Source organism: Prinia subflava, chromosome Z, assembly GCF_021018805.1.
Source record: "Prinia subflava isolate CZ2003 ecotype Zambia chromosome Z, Cam_Psub_1.2, whole genome shotgun sequence".
Lineage (NCBI taxonomy): Eukaryota > Metazoa > Chordata > Aves > Passeriformes > Cisticolidae > Prinia > Prinia subflava.
The window spans coordinates 3,742,673-3,763,188 of record NC_086283.1 but is presented as its reverse complement, the minus strand read 5'-3'; the positions used below and the strand labels follow the sequence as shown (position 1 = coordinate 3,763,188).

General features: G+C 41.9%; 1 protein-coding gene and 1 long non-coding RNA gene across 3 annotated transcripts in view; one reads left to right on the top strand and one right to left on the bottom strand.

Annotated features, from left to right (window-relative positions):
* The window catches only part of LOC134564110 (F-box/WD repeat-containing protein 7), a 177,495-nt gene that overhangs the window by 23,013 nt on the left and 133,966 nt on the right, over positions 1-20,516 (bottom strand). Inside the window, exons 1-3 of one of the 2 annotated variants that reach the window (XM_063422751.1) lie at positions 10,019-10,266; positions 7,484-7,566; positions 4,300-4,441 (exon numbers count right to left, since the gene is read on the bottom strand). In XM_063422751.1, coding sequence (XP_063278821.1) covers positions 4,300-4,441; positions 7,484-7,566; positions 10,019-10,177 — 384 coding nt within the window. In that variant the 5' untranslated portion in view covers positions 10,178-10,266. Of the gene's footprint in view, positions 1-4,299; positions 4,442-7,483; positions 7,567-10,018; positions 10,267-20,516 lie in introns of those variants that run through there. The other variant, XM_063422750.1, reaches the window with a different exon arrangement.
* Positions 10,045-20,516, top strand: part of LOC134564111 (uncharacterized) — a 38,621-nt gene continuing 28,149 nt past the window's right edge. Inside the window, exon 1 of the long non-coding RNA XR_010083472.1 lies at positions 10,045-10,150. This is a non-coding gene — a long non-coding RNA (uncharacterized LOC134564111). The remainder of the gene's footprint in view (positions 10,151-20,516) is intronic.

The following is a 20,516-nucleotide window of genomic DNA, read 5'->3' as shown; positions in this document are numbered from 1 at the left end:
TCTTCAAAACTGAAGTTCATTCACGTAGCCCTTGGGAAGCCAGCAGAGCCCACTGATACTGGTCTTTGACTTCAGAATCCTAAAGAAATATACCCCTCTTTTCTCATTTCCTCAGGAAGGTGTTGATTTGTCAGCCAAAGCGTTTTGGCCATTCATACCATTTTCTCATCCAGTAAAGCAGCTGCAGCAACAATGGCACTACCTAACTGAAAACTGTCCCTTCTTTTAGCCCTTGACTACTCTGGGTAAATGTCTCCCCTTTCTTACAATCAATTTAAGCCACATCTTTGCTGCTTCTACAACTTCCACCTCATACCTTCTGTCTGACCTGCCACCTGTTTTATTATCATCATCTGTTTCTGCACCTCTCCTCTTCCATCACCTGTACTCTTGTACTGCTCAGCTCTCATCTGCTACCTTCAATTTATACAATTACAGCTTGCAGCAATTATATCCTTTTGCTCTAATAGGTATATTAGGGACAATCTATTTTAAAGAGTTTAACTTCAGGGTGCTGTTCTCCATTACTAAGTTCTGTTAATGGAGGTTTGTCATTACTGAGACCTGCACAAGGGCTCTTCTTGGAGCCTGCTTCTGTCCAGGCTCCAAGGCTTCTGCTTAGATCAGTTATCGAAAACTCTGCCTTCCCCACCTCGAGGGTATCTCAGTCTGGATAAAAATAGCACATAAGCACTGAAAGAAACACCATCTACAGCTGTAGAGCTGTACAGCAGGTAGTTTGTCACACCAGGAGGGATTCAGGAGCAGCTGGTGCTGAAGTCTCCTCATTGACCCATATCAGAGTCCCAGACCCCAGTCTGGTCCCCTGGGCCGAAAATTTGCAGCACATGTGATGGACCTTGCCTAGAAGAGCTGTGACTGGCTCAGACCCTACATCCCTGCCGAAGTTGGATAATGAAGAGTTTCTCCTGAAACCAGTTGAAATTTGCATGTAACAAAACTGCCATGACAGCCAAGCAAAGGGAAAGAAGGAGGCACAGGCAGGAGACCTGCTGTAAGTCTGCAGGACTCCTCTGCCTCTGAAACAAACCAGTAATGGTGATACAGCCAAGAGGGCCATGAAGCTGTAGTGCAGATCTCTCCAGAGCTGCGTGTAGGGCTTGCACAGAAACTCCAACCCTTGACTAGTCCCACCACAAGACACAGAGCAGAAAATGCTGCAATGCTGGTTATTGTACAATCTTCACTGCCTGCTTCACGTAAGAGGTGGACTACTCAGTTGTACATGGATTCATTCCTGAGCAGCTTTGGATTGGAGAGTGGTAAGCAATTTGAATTTAGGTGACTAAGCCAACTATTTATGTAAAAAAAAAAAAAAAACGGAACTGTGCTCTTGCCAGCCAGATAAGGCATTTTGGAAACTATCTAAACTGCTGTGAAAAAAAAAAATGCTTCCAGTTGTAGGTAAAATGATGGCATTTGCTAGTTATTCAAAGTGATTGCCCATATTAGTATGTATGAAACAACTTTTCAAAATCAATTTTCCATGAAAATTCCATTTTTTAATAAATTACTTAAATGCAAAACCCCAACACCCTAAGTATACTTAGTAGGAAGAATGGAGAGCTTAGTAACTTTTAAAGTAAATACCAGCTCTGACTTAACTTAGCATCCAGCTGACTTTTTTTCCTTATGGCAAGCAATTTGGTGACTTAAAACTTCTTGTAAAGGAAGAAATTTTGTAAAGATACGCTTGGGCACTGGATTTTAAAAGCTCTTAAAGTGGATTTTAAAAAGACCTGAAGTCAAGAGCCACTGCAAACCAGAAAAAATAAACAGGCCTTTAAGGAATTAACTGGTTTGAATCTAATAAAATACCTTTCTATTCTTCTTTCCAGACTTCACTGAAATCCATACACAACTTTATTTTAAAAGGTAAAGTGTAATTACACAACTGTTTTTCCCTTCTGCATTATTTAGTTACTTTCAAAAGAAAAGGCTTAGATCAACTATAAAACATAACAACAGGAAGTACATCTATAAAGTAAATCTAAAAAACCCTAAGAGACCATCTTAAGTTTTCTTATATTCGCGGAGTACTCTTGATTTTATTTGAGAAGATAACACAGGAGAAGCACTGAAGGCCAGCTACAGGTTAGAGTCTCAAAACAGCTAAGTATCACTGGCCACTGCCAGCTTCTGTTCCAAAGAACAGTTTTACCTGAAACAGTACAAATGTCCCCCTAATATGCCTCTAGAAATCTGGCTTTAAAATTAATTGGAAATATATTTTCCTATAAAATAAGAGACCTATTAAACTGGACTAGCAAGTACACAGTACCCAAAGAAAGCTCTCTCATTGCCGTTTCTCTACAGGCAAAATTCGTATTGCAAGAATGATGCTGCATGTGCCATTTAATCCTCCCCTTTGGGCAGAGCTACCTCCCCGATAAATGTGCTTTTATCACTTGGCTGTTGAAGACTTGCCCCTTTCATGAAACTCACGTAAAAAATAAGCATACAGAAAATGAGGAGGCAAGCAGATCTAACACTGAGATAGAACTACATGACTCTGAAAGCTTTTCATTCAAAACTAAGGGACTCCCTTTTGTGAATACAATAAAAACTACCAGTGACAGACATGATCAATAAGTGTTGCTCAATGATCTCCAGTTAGGAGAGAGAGGCCTTCCTCTCTCTCTCAATAGTATAGATCAACATTTATGCATTTAGTGCTGCAACTAAGTATTTTGACAAGTTGAAAGTATCTAAATATATGTAGATTAAAACAGGTTTTCAATATTACACACCCTACACATTTGTCTACATAGGCAAAATCTTCATGGGCTTATAGACCGCATATCCTAACCAAACAGCCAAAAGCCTCGCTCTTACTGTCATGGGTGTCTCCATCACTCTCTCAAACACTTCAGCCTTTCCTAATCTTTTTCAAAAATATGTAACTGCCACTCACTATCAATCTTACATAAAAATATGTTACCTATTGTCAGTAACAAAATAGCTTTTGTTAGAACAAATATTTAAATGTTACAAATTGTTAAAATACAATCTACTATTACATTATCATATATACATGTAATACCATTCAAATATGATTCTTAGGGGTTAAAAAGACATATTTCTATGAACAGTATCAAAAAAGATACACCACAATAATGAAATGTGAATATTTTAAAGAAACTGAATGATGTGTACAAGAATCTTAATTTCAAGCTTCCACTGGTTTAAGCAGATCATAAATGTGTAAAAATAAAGAGGAAAGAGGTTCTACATTATTATTTTAATGTTCAGAACTGACAGTGATTGAGATCAATGGTATTATGTGGCAGCATGAATCAAGCCAAAAGCAAACTTCTGCCTGCAAAATTGTATGATAGATACTTGTATCTATAATATTGTTCTTTTATCTTTGCCTGTTAAGTAATTGAAACAATGCCTGTATTTGTTAGTTGCTCCTTTTGAAAATGCTTTTAAAATGAATGGTTTATTAATCAAGATAGGAAGACATAGTATTTCCACTGTTCAAATCAATGACTAAGACTCATCTCTGCTTCTTAAAAATACAAAGCAAAATGTTAAGATGTTCATGGTACAGGTTGTGGACCAGCAGCAGAAGCCTGCCCCAAACTTTGCTTGTATTAACATACACAAAATTGGCTCAGGTGCCCTTTGACTGGTGTCCAGGCAGATTTCAGTTTTAACCCGTGCAAGTGGTCCATAGCATTGTCATTCACATCTTGTCTTTTGTTCAGATAAGTAATTTTTAGGCATTGCTGAAGGCATTTTAAAAGATAGGAAAAAACTCTTCCTTTCCTCCCTCCCTTCAGCTGTGTACACACGTGCTGGCTGACATGTTCAGTACACAGAGATCAGTAAAAATATACACTGAGTTTCCTTTTAATCTATTTTTGATAAACTTTTCTTTCTATTCTTAGAAGACACTAGACTTGTGACGAATCTAGTGTTGTAGCTGCACTGAAGCAAGCCATGCACCAAAGCTTACTAGTCTCAAGTGAAAACGGCTTGGGGTCTTGCAGGGCCTTGCACATTGGGACAGACTTTGCAGAAAATGTGAAAGCATTAAACAGGAAGAATTATATTATTAAAAAAACAGTTAAAGCTCTTATTTTTTGCTGAAACAGAGAACAAATATTCCTTAAAGCTGATGCCCATTAGTTATTGCAAGAGAACACGAAATCAATGACAGAGACATTCTGGGATGTGTAAGGAGGACCAACTCTACTGAAGCACTCCCTTACACAAACCATGGAGGCAGAGTTGCCTCAGATGCTTGTTTCTGCAGGCTGGTTGGTTTACCTGAAACATTTTCAGCCATTCCTGGAGGCCCGACGGTGGCTGCACGGATGTGATGCGGCGCCGCTGCTGCCCCTGGCCATTGGCTGCCCGCAGGTCCCCAAATGTCGTCGGTGTGGCGGAACATGGCACCAGCCCCGTGGTACTGCCAGACAAATCAAAGCCACAGACGTACGTAAAACATCAAGGAAAACTCACACGAGAAAAAAAAAACCTAGTACATAATCTGCAACTATTACTTAAACTTTTGGCTTTATGCAAAAGCATTAACGTGAAGAATTGTTCTGCTGGTCACTCAAGAGGTCAGTCCCTCACTTGGATGAATCTGCCTGCTTCTACTACCACTGCAGTGCTAGCCCTCCAGCTAAGGGAGAAACAGGGATCCCATTTCAAGGCTGAAAAATTACTACCCTGCTAACTGGAAAGCAAGTTGTGTGTAAAGATACAGGTTTACACATTCCTTTCCTTGTCAAAGTATTTCCTTTCCTTCTGGGCTACACTGGTGCCTTCTGCCTGGGGATTTAGGAAGCCAGATCTCAGAGTTCTACCTGTATGTGAAATGTGCTAGTGCTGCTTTATCTCCAAACAGAAAGGAAAAAAATTATCTATTTTTAGATTTTAATATATTTTGTTGACAAAGGGCTGGTAATATCAAGTAGTTCTAGTGGCTCAGTGGTCTAGAATTGGGCTTTGAATTATCCTATATGGTCTTTTAAAGTTTGTGTGTTGATGGAATGACACAGGAATTAAGGGGGAGTGTGAAGTGAAAAGGGAAAAGGAGCCAAAGATGCTCTCTGAATCACAGTTTGATTTTTTTCACTCTGACATGTTAAAAACCAGCTCATTCATATGGAATGGAGCTTTTAGAAGAGCTGGGATTAAGCTACTATTGTGGGAGTCTAAAGAAATACAGCTGACTGTGTTTTCTGGTTTGGGGTTTTTTTGTTTGGTTGGTCATTTTTTTTTGTTTTTGTTTTGTTAGGATTTTTTACATAATGCAAAGTACTTTGCTCACAGAATATCAAAGCTGTATTCCCTAGCAGGAAATATGGAACCCAGCAGTATTTGCACAAGCATGAACACTTTACATATAGTGTGAGACTCCAAAAAGCACTCTGCTTTTTGTAGGATAAACCCAGCTTTTTAGTAGGCATGAGCTTACAGAGTTTACTGATTTTTCAGTGGCTACAGGAATAGCTTTAAATGATGCAAGGAAAGTTCATTTTAATATTTACCTCATTATGCTCTACAAATATTTCGCTCTACTCTTCCTTATTCTGAAGGACAACCATAGCATGTCCTAACATTTACCCAAACTGGTCAAGAAAAGTAAAGATTGGTTTGAGTAGGCCTATTTTTAACTGTTCATTTTGCTGAGTAATAACAGAAACAGAGGCTGGTATGAAAATAGTGTTTCAGAGATGAAGGTTCCTCTTAATGGCATTTGTTTACTGACTTTACCTGTTATATGCAAACAAAGTTCATCAGCTGGTCAATTTTGAGTGCCTGATCCTAGGGAAAATGGAAACAAGCAGGCACAAGAATTGCATCATTTGCCTGCATATTATTTAGATAAAACCAAATCAAACAGTTTAAGAGAGGAGGACCAGATGTTATTTAAAGATTCTTTTATGCCAATTACTACTCAAAATCCAAGTTATGTCAGTTAAAAGTATTTTTGAAATCAAAATGTGATTTTACATTTTAGTCATTCTAACAACCTGCATAGAGATCCAGCACAAGGCCTATGAGTCAAGGTCCAAAATAAGGCACTTGAAATTAGCTTTTATTGGTTCCGAGCAGTATGTAGCCTAGAACTTGCCCCAGTAGGACAGTTACACTTTCTTCTGCTGCAAACTGGCTCTCAGTCAAAAACAGTTATACAAAACAGGATCCAAAAGCTTCTTTGCTTTGACCTGAGATTAAACCACAAGATACTTGTTCGTGCTCATTTTCCCTCTATGCTTTTATTCCCCTGAAACAACGAGTCAAGTCTCTGTGGAAGCTCGACAAACCCAGCAGTTCCTCTGAATCTGAGAGACACACTCGAGAAAAAAGCGTGCTTTCTTTGTTGCTGAACTGTTTGCTCTTCTGGGAGTGCAGAGAACTCCCAGTGCGTCACCTGAAGAAATGGTGGCCAACAAGAGAGTCCTTCCATTAGACTGACTCAGAAATCAGAAGACACCACCTGCAGGCTTGGGCAGATGTGGAAGCTGCAACAAGCACCTCTCAGCAACAACACATCACCTCCTGTACTCGGCTGCAGCATTTACACATCTGAAAAGCAACCCCAGGACCTGCTGCCTAACTTTTCACTCATCACCCAATAAACCTCTTAAAGGAAGAAAAATAAAATATACACTACTTTGAAAGAGCCATCAGTGACTGAACACTACTGTAGTACATTCAAAAGAAGTGCCATTTCCAGAGAGCCTGGGGAGGCAAATGTAACACTCATGGGAGGGATAACGCTTATAGTAAAGAAAAAACATAAAACAGTGTAAATTCAAACAGTATGGGAAGCAGAGTGACATCCAAGCACAATTGTTATGGCAACTACATAGTAAGAATGCAGTTGTAAGGCGTGCATCCACAGTCGTGCTCTGCTACTGCTGCTCGTGGTTAGGAGTGCTTCATCCCATGAAGCACCTGACGGGAACAGCAGCAGGTATTTGTGCTTCCTGGGACCACACAGGAGCAGCAAGGAAGTGGACCAGAACCCGTAATACTTTCATATTGTGGACAGCATGTACGTGTGTGTTCCTGTTAAGATCAGATGGTCTGCTCTGCCTACATGAATTTCCATTATCTCATTCCTGTTACCATAGCAAAGTGATACATTTGATCACAATTTTAATAGTCTTAGGGCTGATCGTTATGTCCCTTTTTAAATCTGATTGACTTTATTTCCAAGAATCCTCCAGCCTCAAAAAAGTCTCTTAAGAAAATGGGCATGCTATATTTAGAAAGAAACACAAACCTCAACTGGAGAAATGCAAGTCTGGCTACTTCATTAAAACTCATCTTCAGTTCACATAATTTAAATTAGCAAAGCAATATACAAATGCTGATACCACCTCTTCTTTGCTTTACAGTGTTTTAACGTTAATTAATCAGGCTCAGCAATTGGAAAGACGGGATATACGCAGGAATCAGGATCCAGTGATCTGTCATTGCACTTAATTACCTTGTGTATTCTGAGACTTTGCAGGGTTTCTTTCCCAGAGAGAAAGAACGGACCTCGGAGCCATGGTCCAACTTTCTCTTCATCTGCAAGGTGAGGGAAAAAGAGTAACAACACGGATTTAGTTATACAACCAACCTTAGTTATGTGTACTTCTGTAAAATTAACACATTTTTACTTTCTACTTTTATACCAAATTTCAAAAAGTTGACACTCATAAAATTACTTAAAACATTTTATTTCCTAAATTCAACAATATTTGATACACGTTTTAAAGGGTGCATGTATATATTATTGCTCTTTTAGGGTCCAAAATCTATTGGAATTACATTCTTTTAATTCCCAAATTGTGAAAAAGTGTGCAGAACTGTGTTAATTTATTTTGTGTTGGTTGATTCACTAAACTGTTCTCTCTCTGTCCTCGCAGGAGAGGAGGGAAGGAACTAAACCAAAGCCCTAGATGCTTTGTGTTCAGGTTCATTGCTTAGTCTCTTATTGAAATGGTTAAATTTTAGGTAGCCTGTCTGCATCATAAACGATATTTATTTCAAGGCCTAAAAAAAAATACTGTATCTTTTCTTTTGTCTACACTTTTATTTTAAAGCTGTACATTGAAAAAATTCACAAAACTGCAGTAAAACTGTCTGACAGATTAACCAGTATTTTTCCAAGAAGGGTAAGGATGAAAACCGCTACACCCCAGTCTCAAATGTCATCTGCAATTAGATATGATCAAAACCAAATAATGAGCAGGGCAGCTGCTAAAAGGGGAAGCCAGACTGCAAAAATTACCAAAGAGATGGAAACCAATGAAAGCCATATTTATCCAGGCAGACAAATAGAGATTACTTTCTACATATTTGGGTAATCTTTAACCACAGACTTTTGGACTAAATGAGACATACGTGTGCCAAATGCAACTTCTGAGTTTTTGTTGGTTTTCCTTTTGTTTTGTGATATGTGATACACACAGCAGTTTAGCCAGCTGAAGAATGTTTACTGCTGTTTACAACTGTGAGCTGCAAAATACATAAACTACTTGTATTACATTTCAGACTTTAGTATAACCATTTGCTTCCTTTTTTCAAAATCTCATGTTTAAGATACAGTTTAAAAGTTGGCACCTTTCTTACACAACTGATTTGATCTTTTTAAATGCTGTATTATAACACAGTTATTTAACCATTTATTGTATCAGTCTATCTACCTAAAACAAAACACCCCAAACCCAACAGATGAAACAGAGTATATGGTCCATATACTTTTATTGTGATTATGGTTATTTATACTTTTAAAATACCCTTATGGCTTTACCTAAAAACAGCCACTGAAGATCTTGTGTTCAGCTTCATTAATGCTTACACAGGAAAGCTACGGTTTGTTTTTAAGGGAACAGCTACAGCACAACCAGAAGAGCTTGCCTTGTAGCTGTGTTTTCTTGGTCATGTCTCACATGGGACACTCCACAGCATTTCCCCAGACAAGCACAGAGCCAGAACCGCCCTGCATGCTGCCGAATCACCAGCCTCACCCTCGCTGCTTCCCCACGCCCCAGGAGGAGCAGCCCCCCCTGCTCCCCCCGAGAAAACCAGCTGCAAGGATCACCGAAAAATAATGGATACCATCTTTTATTACTGTGCTAGGTGGGTGAGCCATCAAAATTACTGGAAGCGTGAGTAAGATGTTTGAGAATAAATTTCAGTATTTGATGATAGACTTTTCGGAAAGGATTTTTCATGTTCAAGGAAAATTTTTATTTCCAGATTGCCTTTCTGAGAGGTTATCATCATCGTATTCCTCTTCTGCTTCTCGTAAGAGGGAATGCATTTTTCAAAAGCACACCTTTTAAAATAAAAAGTAGAAAGCCTACAGCAGAATAATCACCTCTGGTGATTTATTCTTTTGCGTTAGCAAAGAAAAGAATATGCATTATGTTGCCTAATAACGATTTCACCTGCTTCTTTTAGGCTGGGTGTTTTTCAGACATTTTAGGCAACTTTCACACGGGGTCCACCACGCAGACTGACTTTCAGTATCTCGGAAGGTGTTAAGTAAATAGACGGTCAAAAAAGCCGTTTATCATATGAAGATAAAACTTTCTCTACAGCAGAGAGGTCTAGTGACAAGATTCGGAAATCAGTAAGGTCTCTGTGTAACCAAAACACAGAAACCGTCGAGCAAACATCCCTCAAAACATTTAATTTATCGCTAGGAAAACGCAACTCCTCCAGACAACGTTTATTTATCAAACTAACCGGGATCGCAGTACAGCAAAAGAATTTTAAATATATATATGTATATATATAAAGGAGAAGAAGGGGCAGTAAACTGCATTCCGCATCGCCGCCCGCCACCCAGCGCTGGCAGTGCTCCCCGGCAGCAGCGCGCTGACTGCAGCCGCGGCCGGGCGGCAGCCCCCGCCGCCGCACGTCTCCGCCCGCGGACCGCCGCCGCGGAGCAGCGCGGCCCCGCCGCCCCTCCCTGCCCCCCGCCCTCCGCGCCGCGCACCCGCGGGCAGGGCAGGGGGCGGCCACTCACTTTGTAGAAGATCATCTTGAGGGTGCCGTAGAAGCCCATGGTGTCGGCGCGCTTCCCCTTGCGCGGCGGCGGCGGCGCCCCGCGGGCCCGGCGGCCGGGCAGGCGCTGGCAGTACAGCCCCTTCTCCGGCAGGTAGGTCACCGCCTCCCGCGCCGACATGCTCGGGCACGGCGGGCGGCGGCGGCGCTGCTCGGCCCGGCTGGCCCGGCCCTGCCCTGCCCTGCCTGCGCGGAGCGCGGCTCCCCGTGCCCGCCCTGCCCGCCGCCTGCCTCCGCCCGCCCCCCGCGCCCGCCCCGTCCCTCCCTCCCCGCCCGCCTCCGCAGCGGCGGCGCGGCACTGCGGGATGCGCGGCCGGGAGGGACCCGCGGGCCCCGCCGGCGGGAAACCGCCTCCGCACCGCGCGGGGGGGGGGAAACAAAACCAAAAAAACCACCCAAAACCCCCCAACCCCAGCTCTGCGTGGGTTTGGGGCTATTTCCCCCCTTCCACCTTCTCCCCTCCCCCCCGCCCCCTTCTCCCGCACCGCCTCCGAGGCAGCGGCTGCCCCCAGCCCTCGCTCCGTTCCCTCAGTGCCACTCTCTCCACGGTTTTCCAAGCGGATGCAAAACAAGCTCATTTCCACTAATTATAATTATACCATCGCCCTCGGCGAGCCTGGCTGGACTCGTCCATGACTGCATTCCGTGGACAGACGCAAATTAGTCCTTCAAAAGTGCGGGTAATTTTAGAATTGGAAATGCCCTACAGTTTTGCCAGGGAAAAAGATGCTGAAATACCCTCTATTGGCTAAACAATAGAATAAACGGTTTTGGAAGATTTGGGAGTTGAAAGACCCGAATCCAGCAATTATGTAATATACATTAAAACACTAATCCAGAGCTGTCAGAGGCAGGAGCGGGGTTTCCCCAGCAGGGAGGGAGGCAGGCAGCCTTCCCCGCGCACCTGGAACAGCCTGGACGCGCACAAGCGCTCCCCGCTCCCCTACGAGGTAGCTCTTGGGCGGCACCAAGCCATCTTAGCTCGGGCTTCGAATCCTACGCAGGATTCTCACCGGTATTTCAGTGAAAGCACAAGGAAAGCCCGTCGTAATTACTTGCTAAAGAACGCTCCTTTTTTGGTCATTGTTCACATCAACAAATCTGTGTCCAGTTCACCCTTACGGCTCGATTCAAGGGCGTTGAAGTTCCTGACATATGGCTGAGCTCTCAGACAGCTACCTGGAACCCGCACAGCAGCTAGGCAGCTTGATTTTTTTAGTTTATTTACAGACGACTCAAGACACTTCAGCTTCAGAATTTCCACCCCCCCTCCTGCAAAGTTTTCTGCCCAAGTTCAGAACACAGCATACCCTGAACATGATCTGAAGCCGCAGAATTCCCCCGTAATTTTCCCCAGGTGCAGTGGAAACCGGAGATGCTCAGCAGCCCTCCAATCCAACGCACTCACACAGAAGGAAGCATGTAGCCTGTTCCTACTGACCTGAGGGGAAACCATCTTCTTTATCATCTAAAGCAGTACAAAAAAGTTTCTACCTTTACAAAACACACATCTAAAGGAGTGGAAACACTTCCTGTAAAACCCATTAGCTTCCTCATTAGTACTTTAAAAAAATCTTATATTATTGCTAAGCAATATTAACTTAGCAATTGCAAAGTGTGGCAGGTGTTAGCACACCCAGATAAGGTGAGATTATTACCATCACAGCACAGAGATTCTGCCTCTTTGTGGTACCCATCCAGACTGAGTCCTCACAGTGTTTTTCATCTCCCAGTGAAAATGGTTCTGCCCATCAAATCTTGGCATTTATGCCATTATCCATTAAACTGCCTTGCTGTATATTTTATGAGAACAAAATGGTCTTGAGTTGACTTCATACCTCAGATATGAACAGAGCTGTACATATCCCGGGAGACTATTACTGCTTTCCTTTGCTAGCACATCACATGCAAAGGGGAAGGGAAAAAAAAATCACAGGCTGCACACACACATTAAGTAATCACAGGAAGCAAATTAATGCTCAAACCATCAGAGTAAGAAAGAATTTGAACGTTATCACTGTGAGGACTTAGAAGTACTTTATGCGCTTGCCTAACGCCCTGTGATGCTTGCAGCTATCTCTTCCCCTTCTCCCATCAGCGAATGCACTCGATGCAGAGGGGGGATGATGGCTACTCTTGCTCCAGCACAGAAGCTGGAACGGGCAGGAAATCCCCAGGGATTAGCCTCTCCCCCAGCCCAAAGGCAAGTGTAATCTGACAGCATGGCTAGATTTATCTTTTGAACAAAATGCGCTTCGGAATTAAGCAGTCAATGAGTTGAATAATAATTAGAAATTACTATTTTCCTCTCTTTTGGAGTTCTACTATTGCAGATTACTTCTCTTTTGATCATGATTGGCAGATATTCTCTTGTGGTAAAAAAACCACTGACTTACCTACTAATCACTTTGCCACAGTCAGGACCCATGTAATAACCCCAACAATCATTTGCTAATGGTAGAAAATTTGGAATGTCAGGTATTTATTCTGCACAAAAGGTTTGGATTTTTCCTAATTTTAGATACAGATATCACAGACAGATGTGACATTTGAACAATGACCATGTCTCATCTAGCAATCTGCCTTTCTCAGAGCAAAAAACAAAAATTGCACATGGTTATGGCTCTGGCTCTCACCCTTTAAATATTTTTCTCTGTAGTGGTCCCACTTTTGATTCTCCACAGATAAAGAAACATTCCCTCTATCTCAAACTAAGTTTGATAGTCTCTGGCTATTTGTAAAATTACTCTAGGTGGATATCTGCTCTTCCCCAAAATGCCTAACCACAGCCTAGGTTCTCCCTAGTTATTAGAGAAAAACATGCTCCACCAAAGGATGAGGACACCTACTGTTAGACTCCCACTTCTAAATTCCTGTCTAGAAAGGACTTTCTCGCTTGACTTTGAGAACCACCCTGTCCTCAGAAAAAAATTGTGTAATGAATGCACCACACTCTCCCTTGCAGGAAATTAATTAAGATTTTGCAAAAGTAATGTGGAACTGCCTAACCTGGGAAAACTGAGGTCACACATCTTCACTCTCTGCCTTCTGGGAAAACACAAAGGTAGAGCAACAGGACCCCAACCCTGCAGGTGCCTTTTAGAGTATGACAGAAAGTAGCAAAGATGGTACATTCACTTACATCTCTACCAACATTTGAAGTAATATTTACTACAGTAACTTAATACCCCAAGAATATTTGATGACATAAAGTAAACATCACAAATTAAGGTACACTGAAGAAGACTAAAGTTTAAAGTAATGTTACAACAAAGATCAAAAGTTACCATGTTTCTTTTCCTGTTTGGTATATATTTAATTTCAAAGGTTGGTCTTACTTTGTTTAAGCTGACAATAATTTTTCAAGTTCTTAAAACCACAAACAACATACAATTCATGACATTTAGAAAAATGTCTACACCAAAATTACATAGTTTTCAGTGGACACAAGTCCAATCTTATTTCCTGTCAGTACTGCCAACTCTTAATTAAAAAAAATTCACAGCATCCAATTCTTTTCCTGTTGGCAACATTTCTAGCACCTTTACCAGTTTGTCATGTGGCATGCTGTAATTAAGACTGTCTATTACTTCTAATGAAAGACTAGAATGAATTACAGAAATCACCCGCAGAGCTATATAATCCCCAGAAGAACGGAGATTACAGTGCAACAGACCAAAGAAACAACATTTTTTGTTGTTGGGGTTTTTTTGTTGGGTTTTTTTTTTAGATGGAGAAACATTTTTGAGTGGAGAGTCTACGGGATGGTCTGGCTGTGGTAATGGCCAGTCAGCATTTTGAAAAAACACTGGTGGTTAAACCAGGAAATGCAAAAACCATAATTGGCATTTCACATACACACATATGTGTGTCAGGAGCATAATGTGTGCAGGAGGAACTGTGGAGCAATATGGTTTGGTATCTCCATTAATAATGGTAAATGCATCATTCAAGACAGTGCCAGAAGGGATTCTGTGTACTCTGCACATTTAGCAGACGCTTAGCAGACTGACTCCTTTAGAAACATTTCAGAGGGATTTTTGTGTGTTGTCTAATAGGATTGTGAGGTTTTTTCTGTCCAGGAAATCAAACATCCTAATCGGGAGGGGCCAAATCCTTAGCTGCGCAAGACTTACCCTGGGCAGAGTGAAGATGACCCGAGAAGAACGGTCATGCTTAGCTGTTTTTCCCTTTCTCAGATTTGGACCCACTTAGGCTTTAAACACTCCCCTTCTGCTCGGTAATCTAGTTTGGGCAGCTGCAGCAGCCAGCACTTTGTCTTCTATATTCGACCTATTCATCCAACTACATACTTCATTTAATTTGCCAAATGCTCCCATTCAGGCAAGAATCTGGCCCCACAGAGAGGTACTTCTGCCATCTGCTTTAGACATTTAACTACAGCTTAGCTTAGGACACCTACATTTAAAATCCTAAGTTCCCATTCACTCAATGAGAAAGGCACATGCTAGAGTCCTACGTGTGTAAGGTCTCAGAAAAGGAGAAAAATATTCCACAAGTGTTCAACATGTTTCAAAGTAATTCAGGGTGGGCCTTTCCATTACAAAAAGGCACTGCTATTATTGTCAGATCTTTTGCTTTTTGAACTATTATGAAATTAAACAAGTGACCCAGGGGGATCATAGAAATCTCAGGTTCTCACGGTTTCTCCCAGTTCACTTTGGGCTAGGCAGCAGCCTTACGGGCTACAGATTTGAGATTTATTAGTGTGCATCCTAGTTGCTGAGCTGGAAGTATTTTATGGGTAAATTCTGGATCTGTGGGCAGAGTGGGACAAAGGTTTAGCACACTCACCAGTAAAGGAAAATGGGTATTTGGCTAAGGAAGTTCAAGGGTACAGTGTAGGATGCACCTATCACACAGGTGTAACTGTGTAGAATATACCATTAGTGTTGATGCCACAGAACAGATGTGAAGAAATGAATTTAGGTGCACCAGTTTGTGACCAGCAGCTGCTACATTACAGCTATGAGGGAAGACCAAAAGCCACTTGGCTCCCCAGAATCAGTTCAGATAGAGGAATTTCTGCTCAATTTATTTATAATGTGCACAGCAAGCTTAGAAAGGTTCACTCCTGCATGTTTGCCTCAACATAGTTACAGGAAGAGAGGTACACTTATGATCATGTGTAGTTCAACTGTAGTACAAGCAATTCTGGACACTGCAATGAGCACTGATCAGCAGCTTTATGATAAATGACTAATTTTTATAATAGTGATGAACTGAAGGTTTGGGAGGAAGTAGTGAAACCAGCAGTAACTCTCTTATGGGAGGAAGGACACAGAGAGCCATTACATTAAATTGCATGAAGCCTTCCAAAGCTTACTTAAGTGGAGTGGAGAATACACATTATGAAGTATGATAGGTAATACCAAACTGTTTCACTAACTATATAATGTTTGTTAGCAAAGCATTTTGAAGACTGCTTTCAAAATTAAATTCCCTGCACATGATTTCCATGCAAAGTAAGGTACTGTAGTCAAACAAAATTGTAAAAAGACTTTAAGCTTTGTTTCTGCAGGGAAGAAAATGGAATTGGTAGAAACTGAAAAAAATCAATTAATATTTATTTATAAATCCTGATCCTATTAGAATAGTGTGAACTTTGATTACAAATACCATTTTAAAGGTATACCTATAGAAGAGATTTCCCATAAGAGATTTCTTAAAATACTTGCCTCTAAAAAAATAGAGTTCTAAATACATTGTGACAGAATTCAAAAGGTGTGCTAGTTAATGGCTGTAAAAAATAGCTTTGAAAAGGATTTAAACATGAAGTGTATATACTAGATTTCAGCATTGGATGCTTATAATAAACTTCAAATTATGTTTTAAGGGCACCCAGATTTCACAGACAAGCTTAATGTAATATGGCATCTGTGTCTCCAGCAGAGCAGAACTCCCCTCTGAAGGTCATACATCCTGTCCTCTTTGCTGGTTCCCTATAGTTGGGCACAGAACTTGCAACATATGCTTCGATGCTTGGTTATTTTAAAGGAGTACAGCCAAAGCTGTCGTACGCCCAATAATGAAAGGAACAGATCCATGCACTCTTCTTTGGCGATAACAGCAGCTTAAAGATGTCCCAGTCTCACCTGCTCATTCCTGTCCCCAAATGGCTCTTGCCCTTATTTCTGCAGGAACAAACAACTATAGAAGCACCCAGTGAACTAGATTCTTTAACTGATGCAGGGTGAAGAGAGATGGGTTTAAGTTTTTACCCTTGGGGTTTTCTTTTTTTCTTTCTTTTAGAACTAGTTGCTAGTTTAAATTTCCACCATGCTTTCACAAACAACTGAGCCAGCAGAAGAAAATGAGCAATTCACAGGCAGGGCACAAACTCCTTGAGCCAGCTACACCACTGTGAAAAAGGTACAAGGAACTATGACCCGAGTGTCCCATGCAGAGAGGATAAGCCTATTATTTACACCTAGAGGCATCACTCTCTCAGCTATAGCTTTATGTGCATATAAGCCAATACAGCCACTGGGAAGAAGAAAAAACCAAACAGTTCCTGCACTTGTGGCTGCCCTTGGCCATTCATTTCTATGCTTGCATCACCTTCTCAGGTGCCACCACAGCCTTTGTTGTATGGCTCTGTGCTCAACTACAGTGGCAACTCACCTCGGGTCATCTTTTTGCTAAGCTATTTTCCAGCCAGGGTAGATGCCTCCTCTCCCTCACAGCACAGCCACACATCTCTGTGCCTGCACAGCAAGAGGCACAGCCCACTCTCTGCTTTTCAACCTCCCCAAGCCCCCAGAAGAGCTGCCTTACCTTGAACACTTGCAAAACTACAGCCCTAGGTGAAAAGACAAGGAACTGCGGGGTTTGGGTTTTGTCCTCCCAACCCAGAGGACTATTATCACCAGAACAACTTATTTGCATTGAAAAATATACTTCAGCCTGTGATAAACGGAAATGGACACCCCAAGATTTACCACAAAACAAGCACAACAAGGTGAACCACAGGCAGGGGGTATAATGCCAACCTTCTTTAAACATGTCACATTGTAACTCCAGGAAGTTTGTCTCATTAGAACTCTATATTATTTCACTGAATAAAACCAACAAAACCAGAGCATTTTTCTTCCCAAAGCATTTTTCTTCTTGTTAAAGAAAAAGATAAATTGAAACAAAATATCAGTGCAGCTAAGCTTCCTGTTGCTTTTAATTCCCTATGATAGTAACCGCATGCAAGTTTCCTACACAGAAATATATAGTTTGTTTTAAAACTAGCAATAAACATTTTTTTCATACTGCATATTCATAAGGAGCAGAATTAAGGTTGATAATGCAACCTGCACTTTCACATCCTTCACTGATTTCTGTGCAACGGGAACATTATGAGTTGCTTTTTTGAGTTTTGTTTTTACACAGTATTATAAGATTATTCATTTTTCAAATGAAGAAGGTATTACATATAATACGTCTTGCAAAACATTCTCTAATGGCAGCAGAACTTCATAAGAACTGCGTCTCCATTCATTGTGCTCCTATTAAAGTTAACTGCAATCTATTTATTATACCATTAAACTTAATATATTGTAAGATGAATTCTATTTATAGATGCAATAATAGCTGTGCTAATCACTCAAGTTCACATTGAACCAGGCTGTGCTTCTCAGTCACAGCAGCAGTTGCTTCAGAGATCAAAGGACATTCCTAAATTTCCGGAGGCAATGACCTCACCTGCTACACAGTGGACAAGCCTGAGTGGCCCCGCAGAGCAGCCCCTGCAGGCTGCTGGCTCCCACACCTGCCCTGTGGAGGAAGCTGGCACCACACATCCCATCCACCTTCCTCCCTTGGCCCACTCTTCTCCCAGATATCCGTACACATCACTGAAGTCAAGGGCACTGGCTCCTACACCACGCCAGCAACCAGAGGCTGCCTGGGCACAGGGTATTGTCTTGGCACAATATGAAGATAGCAGTCACTGCCTGGGGTCTTTAAAAATAATTTTATCTTATATTCCTATTATAGTAATTTCACAGATTCTGCATGTGACGATAGTCCATAAAGTTAGAAAACCATGCATAGAGACTGTTCTTAGGTACACAAAGCACAAGCCCTTCTTGCTGATCAACACATGACGAATACAATACAAAACAAATTAATAGGGATCAGTTCCTTTTTTCAGTATTTCAACCTGAGAGCCGAGTTGTTTTGTTTATATTGACAAGAACATTTCCAAACTGGAGAAGTGTGCATTTCTGCCTTTGAAAACCAAAGTTCAAACTGTTCTCACCCAAGTATAAGCAGGTTGGCAAATCACCTTTGTAGAAAAAAAGAAATGTGTGTTTGGACTTGGAAGGCTTACCAAAAATGTCTGTTCTTTGCACTGAATACAAATGGAGTACAGGTATCTACAACTGTTTTAAAGTTTTCCTTTTTTCCTTTTTTTTTTTTTTTTTGAGACGCCTTAATTTTAATTGCCAAGAGAAATGCTGGTTTATCTGGCATAATCTATACAAATTTATTTACAAAATAGTTTCTGTTTTCATTTGTGGTATATGAGAATGAGAAGGTGTTAGTTGTGAGTCTTTAGGCTACAGAAGAATTCCTGGAATTACAGATTAAACCAGAAGGATTTAGGAAGAATGTAAAGAAAAAACTATTAAAAATGTCAAATCTCTTTTCCTACCTGTTTTACCTAAAGGGTGTATAAAGGTTACAAAACCAAGCATTCAAAATAATTTGAAATGACAGGAGTAAGATGCTTTTACTTCGAAAAAGCTGCTTAACAAGACACCTTGGGCATGGTACATACTAAATAAGTGATTCTGTGGAAACAGTATCTGAGGTTTTGACTTATTATACATTGTTATTATACATTGTTACACACCTGTGCACCTGCATCAAGTTTGCAAAGGCAAACATTCCGATGTTTTATGAATGGCATCCTGGCCTCCATTTTATAGCATCAAGGGAATTCACCCCATCATGTGGCAATGCATTGACTCCCTGTCCAGTGTGCCAGGGACATGGGACAAAGCCTGAGCCCCCACATGGTGCCCCAACACTGTGGATGGCCAGCAGTGAGGAACACAGCAGGATGCCACCTTTGGTGCAAAAGCTCTAGAGGAAGGTGAAATGTGATGTACAGGGCAGCTTGCTGGTATCAGAAGTGTAGGATCCTTGGGTCTCAGCTTTGGAGAGGCGATTGTTCTGTTGAACAATTCTGTATGAATTTCTCAGGCTGTATGAATTTCTCAGGCTCTCTCCATCTTTTCCTCCTCCTTGTTTCTCTGTAAGCACCATCCTAAAAGTCCTTCATGCTCTTGCCCTTGCTTCCTGTATCAATCTTCTGGCCCAGTATTTCCCCAGAAGCTTCCTCTCTCCTGCCCTCTCCACAGAATCATAGTCTAACAAGACTTACTGTCCACTTCAAAACTCCTTTCCTTTCCCATCCTTGACCATGTTTTCTCCCTCCTCAGAATTCAGAGGAAGCATTTTTCCATACAATGTTCAAGCATCTACAAGGCAGGGGACATCTGGACTGCCAGACACAGGGTCACAGAATCATACAAAGGGACCTTCAAGATCTTTTACTTCCAACCTCCCCCACTGTGGTCTTCAATGCCACCCACTACATCGGGTTGCTCAAGGCCTCATCCAACCTGGTCTTGAACAATTCCAGGGACGGGGCACCCATAACTTCTCCGAGCAACTTACTCCACTGCCTCCCCAGTCCCTGGGTAAAGAATTTCTTCTGAACATCTAACCTAAATCTCTCCTCTTTCCATTTAAAACTGTTTCCTCTTGTCCTGGCACTACCTGCCAGTATAAAAAGTGACTCTCCCTCGTTTTTAAAAGCCTTCTTGAGGAACTGAAAGGCTGCAGCGAAGCCTCCCTGGAGCCTTCTCATCTCCAGGCTGAACAACAGCTCTCTCAGCCTGTCTTCACAGAAGTGCTTTGGCCCCCTGATCATCTTCATGGCCTCCTCTGGACTTGTTCCAACAGGTCCATGTCTTTCTTCTGCTGAAGACCCCAGCGCTGAACACAGCACTGCCGGTGGGGTCTCACCAGAGTGGAGGAGAAAGGTAGAATCCCCTCCCTCGCCCTGCTGCCCACGGGGCTGTTGATGCAGTCCAGGACATAGCTGGCCTTCTGGACTGCAAGCATGTTGCTGGCTCACATCCAGCCTTCTGTCCACCAGAACACCCCTGTCCCCCTCTGCAGAACTGCTCTCAATGAAAGTCAGTCCAGTCTGTACTCATGTCTGGATTGCCTTGGCTCAGGTGCAGCACCTTGCAATTGGACTCCCAGCCTCGAGAGGTTCCCATTGGCCCTCTTCCTAACCTTGCCCAGGTCCCCCTGGATGGTATCCCCATGCCTCTGTTGTGTCTACTGAGTTGCCAACTGTGTCAACTCAGCTGGTCAGCTCCTCTATACCTAAGGCCAGCTTCCCTGGGGATCTCATCCACTAATTATTT